Source organism: Lepidothrix coronata, unplaced genomic scaffold (genome assembly GCF_001604755.1).
Source record: "Lepidothrix coronata isolate B3197 unplaced genomic scaffold, Lepidothrix_coronata-1.0 Scaffold110, whole genome shotgun sequence".
In the NCBI taxonomy this organism is placed as follows: domain Eukaryota; kingdom Metazoa; phylum Chordata; class Aves; order Passeriformes; family Pipridae; genus Lepidothrix; species Lepidothrix coronata.
The window spans coordinates 2,881,873-2,895,185 of record NW_016690290.1 but is presented as its reverse complement, the minus strand read 5'-3'; the positions used below and the strand labels follow the sequence as shown (position 1 = coordinate 2,895,185).

General features: G+C 54.3%; 1 protein-coding gene across 7 annotated transcripts; it reads left to right on the top strand.

Moving 5' to 3' along the window:
• Positions 1 to 291: 291 nt before the first annotated feature.
• ENKD1 (enkurin domain containing 1) lies at positions 292 to 11,698 on the top strand. Of its 7 annotated transcripts, XM_017824278.1 has the most exons (10): positions 292 to 371; positions 2,983 to 3,094; positions 4,546 to 4,582; positions 4,766 to 4,894; positions 5,181 to 5,405; positions 6,501 to 6,673; positions 8,992 to 9,150; positions 9,271 to 9,440; positions 10,290 to 10,426; positions 10,935 to 11,698. In XM_017824278.1, exons 2-10 carry the CDS (start codon positions 3,092 to 3,094, stop codon positions 11,093 to 11,095), a joined length of 1,194 nt encoding a protein of 397 aa, XP_017679767.1. In that variant the 5' UTR covers positions 292 to 371; positions 2,983 to 3,091; the 3' UTR covers positions 11,096 to 11,698. The 7 variants fall into 7 exon arrangements, with proteins under 7 accessions (XP_017679767.1, XP_017679771.1, XP_017679769.1 ...); XM_017824282.1 differs by lacking the exon at positions 4,546 to 4,582 and having other exon boundaries at positions 4,788 to 4,894; XM_017824280.1 differs by lacking the exon at positions 4,546 to 4,582.
• Positions 11,699 to 13,313: the final 1,615 nt, after the last annotated feature.

The window sequence follows — 13,313 nt, the reverse complement described above, 5'->3', positions numbered from 1 at the left end:
AAAGGGGCTTCTCCTGGGCTGGCTCCATCCTCCAGCTGCCCTGCACGGGCGGAGCGGCACGGTGGCCACGGGAGCGCTCCTTTGGATGAGGCGAATCCCGGCCGCGAATCCCGGATTTCCCCGTGCCATCCCTGTTTGTCCAACGCGGCTGTTGTGCATTAGAGCCCGGGGCCGGCTCAGGGGGTCAGTGCCCTGCCCGGCCCCTGCGGTGTCCTGCGGCCGACCGGGCGCAGCGGCGGGGCCGGGCCCGCCCATCCCGGCGGAAGCGGCCGTTGCCGGGGAGCGGCGGGGCCGGGCCGGGCCCTCGGTGCCGGCGGGCGGGCCCAGCCCTGCCCGGCCCGGCCGGGAGCGCTTCTCCGCGGCCTCCCTCGGTGAGTCCTCTCGTGGGGGGGGGACGACGCTCAGGGCGCTCCCGGGGCCGCCCGCCGGGGCTCGGGAGCGGCGGAGGCCGGGGAGGGCTGGAGCTGGAGCCGGAGCTGGGGCAGGGGCAGCGCCCGCGGGGAGAGGCGGGGGAAGCCCCGGCCGCTCTCGGCACCCCGGGGCTGCGCTGCTGGCAGCGCCCCCCGGCCCCTCTCCCCGGGGGCCAGGAAGGGTCCCCAGGAGTGTCCCGTGTTGCTCAGCGGGTCCCGGCTCTCGGCACGGGTTGGTGCTGGTCCCGAGCCGGCCCGGCCGGAGGGGTCTGGGCTGCGGCACCAGCTCCAGGCTCCATCGCCCGACCCGCTGCTGTGCTGCACGTCGGGTCCCGTACTCGCAGCCCGGGGCTCGTCCCCGCGTCGGGGAGGAATCCCACGCGTCGAGGTGGGGCCGCGGTGTCGTCATCTGCCCTTGCTCCTCGGGGAGAGGACTGGGCTGCAGCCCTGCGATACCCACATCAGTCTCTGCCCGCCTTCCACCGCCGAGCACGTCCCTCGTTCACCTCCTGCTCCAGATGCTGCAGTTCACACGTCTGACTCCCTGGGCAGACTGTCCAGGCTGGCTTTGTTCCTAAAGTGCTGTCGGTGGATACCTCGCCAGCTCCCAGGAAACATGTTCAGCATGCAAACGCCGGTGTCGCACTCGGCTGTACCTGCCCCTCTGTTTTCAGAGAGACAAAAGAGAATATGGGTCTTTGAGACTGGCAGGTGGGGAAGAGCTAGTGAGACCTGGGGGAAACAGCATGGGGAATAGTGTTAAAAGGAGAATATTAACCTCTCTCATTGCAGTCAGCAAGCTTAGGCAGGGACTGACACCACTTGGGTAGGTCTACACCACATGGACCTCATTTCCTGACCTCTGATTCTGCAGGAGGAATGGTTGCAGATCCAGGTTCTGCCCTGTTTTGGTGCAGCCCTCAGGCGTGGAAGTTATCCTGATGTGACTTTCCATTTCAGCTAAAACTGTTGAGGAAGGAATCAAGCATGCAAGACCAGCTGCATGGAGATTAGCCCTTTGATTTGCTGCAGATGACTTGTTCTGCTTATCACAGCTTATCGCAGCCGTGGGATGATTTTTCCCATGCTTTTTGCAGAGATTGGCTCGTGAAGGCACGAAGCTGGGCTGGTGTCAGCTCTGTGTGTGGTAGCAGCTTCCTGGCCAGGGACACAGGAACAGCATAAATGTCGTCTGTGAAGAAGAGGGAATGCTTCGAAGTCAGATGCAGTGGGTCTAAGGGTGTGAAATACATCTGCCCAAGCCTTGTCTGTTCCCATGTTTTGTAGTTTACTTTGATGCCAAAAAAAAGCAACAAAAGGAAGCTGTGGTTCTTACAGGCTCTGAAAGGTCTCAGTTTGCCAAGGGGATAAGTAGCATTTTTACTGCTTGGTCAGCTGCAGCAAAGGGCACAAAGAGTCAAGTTAATGGTTACTAAACTTACAGGGACGCTCTGGGAGAGAGAGAGCTGGAGCCTGCACTGCTTGACTCCTAGGCCAGCATTAAACTGTGGTCCTGGGGGAGAAGTGAGCAGCCCTCCAGGCTCAGCCAGGGTGAGTGAGCAATGCTAAAGTTGTTGGGTTACCCTGTGCCTCCTGTGCAGGGCAGGGAACAGGGCTGGGGCAGCCCTGTGGCTGCTTCCCTGTGAGTGTACAGGCTGGCAGGGGGTAAGAACAGAGAGGAGCTGCACAAATGTATCTGTGTACCTGGACTTAACCAGCCTGTTTTGCAGTCTGCCTGCATCTCACAGCCTGTGAGTGCACTAAATGGTGTTTTTCTGGTGGGAGCTGGTCAGGTACTGTATTGTTGATGTTTAGGTTTCTAACATGGTGATAAGAGAAGATGCTGTCCTGGGTGCAGACAGTGATCAGGTCAGCCCCTGAGGGCTGACTCTGTTCCCTCTTACCTCTCCTCTGTGCTCACAAGCACATGCTCCTGCTGTGTTTCCCTGGCACCTGATCCAGTGCTTCTCTGATCCTCATGTGCAGGGAAAAGCCAGACTGCTTTTGGATAGGAGGTTACACAGGTAGAGAACGAACCCAGCAAAAGAAATTACTTGTTTGATAGAGGAGTAGTGGGTGGAATTGGCTCAGTACAGGACTGTTGGTGCTGCAGACCAAGCAGGCAGGAATGGCAGCAGAGGAGCTCCACACATCCCCGCTTGGCAGAAGTGAGCCACGAGGTTCTCTCACTCGTGTCCCCCAAGCAGGTCAGCAGGAGCAGAGCAGCATCTTGGGAATTCTGTACCAGTGTTTGGTAACTGAGGTTTGGCAGCTGCTTCCCAGGGCTGGGAGACTGGTACTGGGGGCCAGTGTCCCACATAGGGCATTCGCTATAGGTACCTAGATGGGCAAGATGCTTACTGTTGTAATGAGGTTGTCTGATCTTGCAAGATCCCAATCCAGAGGTGATGTGACTTGCAAATCAGGGAGTAGGTGTCATTTGCAAATTCCCTGCAGCAGGGCAGGGTGCATTTGGGATGTGAAGGTATAAAACGAGCCTTCCATCCCCCGCCTCCCATCAACTTGCCTTTCCTCCTTCAACCCCCAGCAATAATTGTCTGCTCTGTTACAGGTCTTGATTTCAGCCTGTCATTTTGCGTGTAAATTACTGGGTTGGAACACGAGTTCAGATCAAGATCAGATGTGCATTTCAAGGCCAGTAGCTGTTCTGGAGTGATCTCATGGTGAATGCTTTTTTTTTCCCGTTTTTTTTTTTTTTTCTAGAATGAGAGAGCCTGTTCTGGCTTAGTTGGATCCATTATCAAGGAGATTAAATAATACCAAGCCAGCGTCCTTTTATCTCCGGCTGAGAGTCTGTGCCTGCTTTTCAGAAATAGCTTTCCCAGAGCAGCTGGGTACAGGCTGCACATGCAAAGCTGGTGTGCAGTAGTCAGCACTGCTTACATTGCCTCTGCTGCTGTGTCCAGGAGATGAATAACAGCGTTTTGCTAATGGGTCTCATGTCAACAGGGGTGATTTACCAAGGAAGACTGCAGTGCATTAGTTGCTATGACTCAGACTCACTCAGCCTTGTACTGATCGTTTATTGGTTTATAAATTAAACTGCAGATGCTGCGTCCCGTCAGTGCCAGCATGCCGAGGATCCTGAAAGGGGTTCTTCCCGGAGGGTTGTCTCAGAAACCTTTGAATGATGCCTCGGGAGTCAGGGCATGCAGGTTGTAGCCCCAGCTCTCACAGCAGTGACTCCAGCCACGTGGCCCTGGCGCCTGTCAAAATCACGGTGTGACTCTGATGAGGCAGTGAGGCTCTTGTGGCACCTGCTGAGAGCTCACCAGCAGCCTGTGCCTGCTGGGGTGGCATCCTGAATCCTCATGTTCTGAGCAGGGAGCAAGTCCCTTGGGTTTCTTGTAGGCACAAAAATGCTGTCCAGGGGGTCTTGGTGAGCAGCACAGCTCCTGCCCCTTTCTGCTGGAAGGGTCTTTTCTCCTGCTATCATGGGAAGGGGAAATAGAACAGGGATCAGTGTGAGCCAGGGCAGGGACTAGCAGATCTGTGCTGCACTGAAAAGTACTTTGGAAATTAGAGATATTTTTTTCTAAGCAGGTGACTGTTCTCCCCTTGGGGAGACCTGAGAAACCAGCTGGGTTCTTCCCGATAAACCCAGTGTCTGCCCCTGCATGATCCTGCAGTGAAGTGTTTTATCTTGGTTCCTTTTAAGGTTCATTCCCAGCCTGCTCAGGGGTGGTGACAACACAGGTGTGTTCTCAGGGAGGATGCAGCCTGGTGGAGCAGGGGCTTCAGCTTCCTCTGGGCAGGCTGTGTTTGAACCACAGGAGCCATTTAGAGGGAGCCCAAGGTGCAAGATAATTCAAATCTCAGGCCAAAACCTGTCAGATCATGGCCAGCTACCTTGTGTTTCCTGTTTACTGAAGACACACAGGGAGCTGATCTGAGAGCAGCTCAGCTCTTTGTGTGTTTGCATTAAATGTTTCTGTATGGGAGAACAGAGCCAGGAAGGATTTTCTGTTTTGAAGGTACTGATATTGCAGCAACCACGGACATTTCAGGTTCAGTGCTGGTAAAAATGCTGATTAGACCCACAGTAGGGATGGTGCTGCTGGACCCCTTGTTTCACCTGCATGAGGTCCACTTCAGGGTGGTTTCCTACTTGCAGGTCATCTCTGTAGCTGGGGGTGAGCTCTCTAACAAAGGTCAGAAGTTCCCCTCATTTGTATTTATATGTATATTTATATTTATATTTATATTTATATTTATATGTATATTTATATTTATATTTATATTTATATTTATATTTATATTTATATTTATATTTATATTTATATTTAATGTAGGTTTTCAGTGGCTCAGTGAGCCCTGTTCATTTCTGTTCTCAGTGCTGGTTGGTTTCTGTGGCAGAGGCAGGGCAACGTGTGGCAGGATGTGTGAGGGGCCATCCAGGATTTCTGGCCCCATTCCTCCAGACCCTACGCTTTTTCCAGAGTATTACAAACGCCCCTTCTCAGGTGAGTCCTTGGTGCTTGCTACAGATGTGTGGGTTTGTGCTTTGGCACAACAGCTTGCATGTTTGATGTCCTTATCCTTTGGTGTCCTCGACAGTCTCCATTCACACCAGTGCAGGTGCTTCTGCTGCCTCATGGATGGTGATCCTAAAGGGGATCTGTACAGCTGGTTGAAAAATGGGAAAGTAGAGGTGGAGAGGGGGTCTTCAGCATTGTTTGTGGACTGTGAGTGAAGAAAACTATGAGATGATCATTTCCTGAGAAGGGTCTCCTTTTTCTTTCTCTGTAGCTCAAGGGAGGCTGGAAGGAAATGCTCAGAAGCTGCATTTGACCTCTGGCCCCCTGGACCCAGTTCCCAACCCATACTCTGCTTTGGGCAGTGCCCGCCAGGCCCAGCCAAGCCCTCGCATTCGCCCCAGTGGGAAGGACTTCCTGGAGAAGGGGCGGAAGGGGACACTCGGCCTCTTGCTGCAGCTCGAGGGGATCTCCCTTGGTGGGGGATTGCCGGTCAAGAGTAAGTACAGCCGAGTCACTGCTGGCCTGAGTTGCCTTTTGGGCCAGGGATGGAGCATCAGGGAATTGTGTGGATTCCTTGGATCTGCTGCATTTGGCCTGGCAGTGGTGTCACCTGTGCTGGATAGGTGCTGTTATGGCTTCCATGGCTCCAGTCTGGACCAGGTCTAGAACTGGAAGAGGGACTTTAGTCAAACTAATATATATGGATCAAATGAAACCTTCATGTATAGAGATGTTTAACAGGGCAAATTCCTTGCTGGTGAAGCCAGGCAGGATTTGGGAAGTGTCTGTAGGTAGATACTGAGAACATCTTTGCGGAAGATGTTTCCCTCTCCAGGGATGTCACCCAGAGTACATTCAGAGGTCCAGGAAGGAGATAAGGCTGAGCCCTGGGTGTCATTTGGTTTGTTTCATGTGCTGGCATTGCCCCCAGCCTAGGGTCAGCATGGTGGATGCCAGCTGGTGACTGCCACAACTGCTGTGCCCATGCAGGAGGGAAGTGGACGAGGGTCTGGTTGTGTCAGCTGAGATCTTCCCTGTCCTGGGAAGCCCAAGGAAGGATCATTTTTTATTCAAAACAAAAAAACCCTCCACAATCCATTACCTCGGTGATGTCCACTTGAACGTGGGACAATGGCTGACCCTGAAACCAGGAACAGTGCAAGTTTACAGTTCTGAAGTTGCCATTAGCCAGCCCTCCCTACTTCATCACCGTGGGATGCTGATTCCATGGGATGGGAGTTGGCCTTGCTCTTGGGAGGATCCTGGCACAGTTGGCACAGTCCAAACTGGGAGAAGTGGGGCACTGAGAACAAGGGAGGCTGTGAACACCAGCAGTGTGCACAGACCTGCGCTGATGCTCATCTGAGCACTGTGGGATCCTCTGGCAGAAGAATCAGTCCGGGGGTGTGCACCTAGCGTGGGAGGGATGCAGAGATGGTCTAGTCTGCAGGAGAGGGCAGAACTTGCTGGTTCTGTGGGCTGTTGGACCACCTCTGGAGACAGAGCTGTGGGCTCTGGTGCCAGTGCTCCAAGAGCCTGCATCCCTTGGCAGTGTCTGGGAGGTGAAGGTGTGTCTGCCCTTGCTGTGCAGGGAAAGAGCCCAAGGACTATGAGAAGGAAAATGTGAGGCGGATAAAGGAGATTCAGAAGAGGTGCAAAGAGAAGGAGCGAGCCCAAGAGCACAGCCAGCCCAAGCCTGTGAAAGCTCTGTGGAAATCCCAGAAATATGAAAACGTGGAGTCAAAGGTGAAGGCCAAACTGCAGGTTGGTACCTACAGAGCTCTTGAACTCTCCTGGCTTGGGATGTGGTTCAGCCATGAGGGACAGTGGGATGATGGAGACTGGGGAGTCACAGAACCAACAGGGTGTGGGGGCACCTCGGTGCTGAAGCACAAGGGGCAGACATGGCAGCAGAGTGAGAGTGTGTGGTCTGGGTCCAGAGAGTGAGTGCTGCAATAATAATAATCCCCGTCCTGTCTGGCCAAGCAGCCCCCCAGGCAGGGGAGGCAGAGAAGAGGGAAATCTCATCACACCAGTGTGGTGGTTCCAGGTGGTTCCCTCTCCCAGCCGTATTCCCTGCCTAGGAATGCTCCCAGTGACACAGGGAGCTTGTGCAGATGGTGAGTGCAAGCTGAGCCTGAGCTCCTGCACAAGCCTTCCCCCAGTACTCCCTTGCTGAGTTGGAGTCTTCAAGTTCCTCCTTATCTCTGCATTGCTTTCCTTTCATCTGTGGCCAACTTTTGACGCTAAAATGATGTGCATCGACAGCAACTGCAAAAATTGGCAAGATCATTCCCAAACCAGTGGTCCCAAATGCTCTGTCCCTTCTTCCCGGTGTGCCACCAACCTCTCTGATGTCGGTGACCCCTCCACACAGGGGAGCAAACCCACGTGTGCTTCAGGAACGGGAGCCTACGCTTGTTTGACGAATCTGAGGAAGATTGAGATCATTCCTTCCTTTGTTTTGGGGGGAGGGGGTGGTCTCTGTGCAGGCAGTTTCTGCGTGGTGAGTTACTTGTGCTCTGTGGATTCCTCCAGAGGGCTGACAGGCACCCCTGGCGCTGACTCACTTAGCTTTAACTGTTGCTGTGGCTCTCCTGGAGCTGAGGTGTTCCCTTTGAAGGATCTCCGTCCTCTGTGAAGCTGCTGCTGCTCAGAGTTTAAGTTGATTCTGTTAGATCTTGAGGACTAATGCAGAGTTTCTTTTCTCTCATCTGTCCCTGAGGCTGTTGACTGTAGCAGCTGCCTTGGAAAGGCTCTGGCAGTCCCAGTGCTCCCAGGGAGCGTGCTGTGCTCTGCTAGCATGCTCATAAAACCACAGCCTTACTCGACTTTGAGCCAGCCCTGCTAAGGAAAGGCACTTCTCATTAACTTACTGGAGAGATCCAGGTCTTCTGGCTCCTGTTGAAACAAGACTGATCATATTTGGAGCAGTGCTGAGGAACATCACATACCCTGCTCCTTGCACCAAAACCGCTGATGTGACTGACTGATCCCACCATCAGTCTGGAGCTCTGCCCAGCTAAATGGGCCAGGCAAGAAGGAATCTGCCCCAAGGGGCTGCAGTTCAGCTGAGATTGCTGCTGAGACTTTGGGTACGTGTAAAAATCTGGGGGCTGCCCTGTATAGTTCCTGTCTCTTCCAAGAGCAGAGCAGTGCCCTGGTTGCATTTATCACAAGGTCACCCCCTCGCAACAGTGTCAGCTTTCAATTTTCAGGGTTTGTTTGCAAAAAGGTTGTCTCTGAGATAGTCCCAGACCACCTGCTAGACATGAAGTAGTGTCACCTTGTGCCAGTGTTAACCACGGCCTTTGAAGATGCCCCTCTGGTGCAATTCCACCAGAGTCCTTCAATCTCCACTCTTTTTTCTGTCTAGAGTGATATAACCACAGATTTGAGATGCTGAGCAGAGCAGCACTTGAGAACAGCACCTCAGCAGTCAGCTTCATGCCTACCTGTGCCACTTCATTAAAGCTTCCCGTGGCAGGTCAGCCCTCCTCTGGATCTGTGGAAGTGGGATGACTTCTGGGAGTTCAAGGTGTCTGGTGTTGCCAACAGGGGAGATGTGTCTCTCCTTTGTGTCTCCTGCCTTTCAGCACATTTACCCCACGCTGCCATTTGTCCTTCACAGCAAGATTGCTGGGTTTTGAGGAACCATTATCACTGTCAGTGTGGAATGTCCATGGATTTAGCTTGTCCCTCACTCCAGTAGGTATCCTTTGGGTTATCTGGTGTTACTCTCCTTTTGTGCCTACCAGGTTAGTCAGTAAAGAGGGATTCTCCACTCAGTGCTGCACATGCATTTGATCCAAATGCACGTTTCTGCAGATTTTCCTCTCTTAGCAATTCTTTACAAAGTTCTGTTTCCAGGGCTGGATTTGTTGCTTTGTTGGCCTTTGCTGGCTGACTACTGATTGCCTTCCCCCAAGAACTTCTGCCAAGTCATGGCAGAAAGCGTGTGCTGCCGTGTGCCTGCTGGAAACCTGTGGCTGAGCTCATGGTTGATGACCCAAAGTTGGTTGGATGGGTTTTTCTTTGCTCCAGTCTCCCTCCAATAGTGGATCTTTCCTTGCCTTCCCCAGGAGACCTCCCCACCTCCAAATCCTGAGGCTGTGAAATTCCTGAGAGCATATTCTCGCTGTGGCTCTGGGATCAAGCCCTGCAGACTGCTCTCCCCAAGGCCTGTCAGAGCCGAAAGAGCAGACACAGAGCCTCCAGAAGCACAGGGTGCTGAAACCAAGGTGAGTGGCACACTAATTGCATCCATACCAGGGATTTCTGGCACCCATGCATCCCAGTGGTTTCCTGGTTGTGTGTGTGTGCCCAGAGGGCCCTTGATCCCTCGCTCTCTCTTCTTCCAGATCCAGGTGGAGGGCAGGGGCATCGACTTCATCAAGCACAATGCCTGCAATGCCAAGCGGGCCCCACTGCGCCGCTCCCAGTCCCTGCAGGCACTGGCCGAGCTGCTGGAACAGAAGCACCGGGAGCAGGAGGAATACAACACCAAGCAGAAGGGCCATGTCCCCCAATAGTATGTATGACCCCCCTGTAACAGCCTTCACTGCATCCCCCAGCCTCTGCATAGAGAGGGGCTGGGGACAGAGGCACACTCACTGTGTGCAGCAGCGCCATTTACTGTGGCCTGGGGAATAAACACTGTCCCTCCTGCCTTCCTGACTTAACAAACATCACATGGCCAGTGCAACTGGGCTCAGGAGTTTTGTCTCCTCCTCCCTTGCTTGCCACTGTACAGTGAAGCTGACGTGGGGGTGCTCTGTGTGCTCCTGTCCCTTCGTGAGCTTTGCTCCACGTGACGCAGCTTCGGCATTAAAAGGTCTGGTTTTGGAGGGGCAGAGAGCTCACTCTGCCTCGCAAGTGTTCACCCTGCCTTGGACCTGGAGTCTGAGGAACATCCAACTAGTGCTGTGCATTTGAGGGTTCTGTGTGGAAGGCTGTGCCTGGGTGCCCCTGTCCTGGGACTGACCACGGTGTCAGTCCTTCAGCTGTGCATCCTCTATGCATGGCTATGAGCTGCTCTGTCCGACTTCATTCTGCCACTGGCCCACAGACAGTTTTGTGAGGACTCGGTGAGCCAGAAACAAGCAGCAGCATCCCTTGTCTCCAAGGAGCATGTGTTGGCCTGAGTGTGTCTCTTCCAGCAGCCCTTTGGTGCACGTGGAGTGTGTTTGCTCACGTGTGGGCTAAACCCCCCCGTATCCTCCACAGCGAGGGCGTGTGCCAGCATGTGGATCCCTTTGGTCCTCAGGCAGTGACATGAAGTGTAGCGGGGTTTGAAGGTCATGATTCCTGCTCTCTGCTGGTGTCCCTGGGCTGCCCCTCCTGCCAGATGTGCCAACACCTGCTCTCCTTTGCCTTGCAGCCTGCTGGAGAGGAAGGAGCTGTGGCGCAAACAGATGGAGGAGCGGCTGCGGAACCTGCCAGATCCCGACACGCCGCCTGGTCACACCATGATGCCGGAGGACCAGCGGCTGGAGACCCTCGGCAACCTGAAGCAGAGTAAGAGGGGAAAAAAATGGGCATTCCAACTGAGAAAAACAAGCAATCCTAACCAGGATTGCTTGGGGGGAAGAGAGTTGTGGGCCACAGATTCCTGCCACTTGAAGGGTTGCCTGGAATAAAGCGTGTGTAGGTAGGATGTGAGCTGTGTGTGTGGAAAGAGCAGTCAGTCTCCTGCAGCTTGGTGGGACCTGCAGGTTGCAAGAGTGGCTCTCTGGAGCAGGCTTGTCCAGTGGACCTGATGTTAGGGTTACTATTACTCCTAAAATGTTGGAAAGATTTTAGTTGGAATGGACCCTCAGAGGTCTCTAGTCCAATCCTTGGTTCTTCAAAGCTGGAGCAGGTCCTTCAGGTCCTCATCCAGCTGAGCTTTGAATAGAAGGATTCTAGGTCCATGTTCCAGTGCTGCCATCATTCTCATGGCTGGGGATGGGGTCATAGCGTCAGGAAAAGGATGGATTTATTTGTTCTTCAACTTACACTACTTGTCTTTTTTCTCTTTTTACAGGCCAGGAGCAGCTGATAAAGGAATTGGTTCTGCTGCCAATGCGTGGAGACTCCCTCAAAATGCAGAACAGGCGGGTAGAGCTGGAGAGGAAGCTCTCCCAGATAGAAGAGGCAATCAAAATTTTCTCGAGGCCCAAGGTTTTCATCAAGCTGGACTCCTGAGCCAGTGGGGCCGCTGTGCTGTGCTGCTCTGCATGAATATCCTTCCTTGCTGTGCAGGAATGGACATCACTTTAGGAGGGAAGGAGAGGAAGGCATGTTCCAGACCCTGGGCCCATGCAGGTGCTGGTACAGTGTCCAATGTTCAACTGGCATCCTTTGCTCACCCTCCAGTGCTGTGTCTTGTCCACAGAAAAGGGAGGGAGATGACCTAATATACTCCTTGCTCAGTGGTCTGGAGAACAGTTGTCTCTGTGCTGCTTGACTTCTCACAGATCAGCTCTCTTCTCTGGATCCATGCCATCACCTTGTATTTTCCCATTTTTTCCTGCTTCTAGATACTGGTAGGAGCTCTCCCCTGCTGCTTCCTGTGGTGTTCCTTGCCACGGTTTTTCTCCTGAGCCTGGACCGTGGTCATGGCTCATCCTGAGCACCTGCAGGCTCAGCAGGCTGGGGACAGCTTGGGACAAGGAAGAGGCACAGAGCTTCAGTGCTTTCTGCCTGGGGAAGGGCTGAGCTGGCAAGGCGATCTGGTGGGATGTCTGGAGAAGCCTTTGTTGTGTTGGGGCAGGAGATACTCTAATAAATCATCATTTCCATCTCTCAGTGTTTGTGCAGCTTCCAGTAGGCCCAGCAGGGCCTGAGGAGTGGTGATGGGCAGCAAAGACCTGCAGCACTGGCACAGTGCAGGCAGGGGGTGAGCCGTGGGTTTCACAAGGCTGGGTGCTGGGACACAGTGGTGGACATGGAGTGGAGCATGTGCAGGACAGGGCTGGGCAGATGCCATCACAGAGGAGAGCTCGCTGCCTCCTTACCTTCAGGTGCCACACAGGGACCTGTGCAGACCTTTGCAGGCATCCTGCTGCATGAAGCAAAGGAAAATTTAAGAAGGGATTGTTTTAGAAGGGATTATTTTAGAAGGGATTGCTGGAGGGTGCATCTGCTGCTCAGCAGAGGGGCAGTGCCACAGCTTGAATTAGGAGAATCTTCAAAGGACAGGGTGGCCACCAGCACCTTGCTGAGGCTCTGTCCCCAGATGGTGCCACCCTGAGGTGACACACCCTTTTTCCCCTGAAGTCCCATCAAACTTTCCCTCGTTGGAGCTTGTGTTGTTGCCCCATCTCTTTCACTGTGTGGAGTGAAAATACTGCACATGGATCCCCAGGCAGCTGCCTTGTTACAGGGGTGGCTCCATCCTGGTAGGATTTTGTGGGATGGGGATGTTGTGGAACATTCCAGCCCTGCTGGCGCTCTGCAGTGCCCTGGGATGTCAGGGCTGGGCCGACGCCACTGCCAAGGGCCAGGGAAACTTTTGGCATTCAAGGGCTGGAGGATGTGAGATGCCAACCAGAAAATCACCCCACATGATCCCGGGGCTGCCTCGGGGCAAACAGCACAGCCAGGCTGAGCCGGCTGGATGGGAGCAACCAGGGGCCATGGGCACAGCCCCGAGGCACCTCCCTGCCCAAAACAAGCCTGGGCTAACCAGCCCTGCTGTCAGCTCTGCTCTCAGGTCTGTCTGGGCCTGGCTGTGCACTGTGTGTCCTCAGCTCTCGCTGCTCTCCCTGCCTGCTCTTGGTGCTGATCCAACCTGGCTGCTCCTGTGTGGCTGCTGCAAGATTTTGGCTACGGCAGCACAGGGAGCTGCATGTGGTTTGAGTTTTGAGAATCAGGAAAGCAAATGGGACACAGCCCTCCTTTCCTGCAGAGGTGACCAGCTCTGCTGCCAGCCAGGGTGTGCACCCAGCATCGCCCCAGGGGAGCCAGGCCAGGGCACCTGGCTCACTTCCCATGGGGTTTACTCTGGGAGAGCCCTTGTGCCATGAAGGGTCTTGCTCCCCATGTTCTGCTGGGGCAAATGGGCTGGAAAGCACTGCCCTCAGATGCCCACTCCCTGCCAGACCTGTGCCTGGGCTGCTTCGCTGGCAAACATGGCTGGGGGCCCTGTCAGGTTGGGCCACAGTTGTTGGGGCTGAACGCTGATGCTGCAGGAGCTGGGGTAGGAGGGGGTGAAGGACTATGGGGATGGCCAGCCATGATCTGCCCAGGCCCATTCCCAGCCAGGACAGGAGGAGAAGCTGTCACTGTCACCACTGCAGGTCCAGCTGGTCCCAGCAGCACAATATTGCTCTGTCCCTTCTTGCAGGCAGGAAGGTGCTGGTCCAGGGCTGAGCCAGGCTAATAGCAAAGCAAAGGCCAAAGCCACCATCAGCTTGGCCCT

Bases quoted from the DNA above. Each gene is read 5' to 3' on its own strand.
- ENKD1 (XM_017824277.1), top strand. From the start codon at position 4,357: ATGTTTCTGTATGGGAGAACAGAGCCAGGAAGGATTTTCTGTTTTGAA. The intron at 6,674-8,991 runs GTTGGTACCTAC...TGCCTTCCCCAG, and splicing joins AGGTGAAGGCCAAACTGCAG to GAGACCTCCCCACCTCCAAA. The intron at 9,151-9,270 runs GTGAGTGGCACA...CTCTTCTTCCAG, and splicing joins CACAGGGTGCTGAAACCAAG to ATCCAGGTGGAGGGCAGGGG.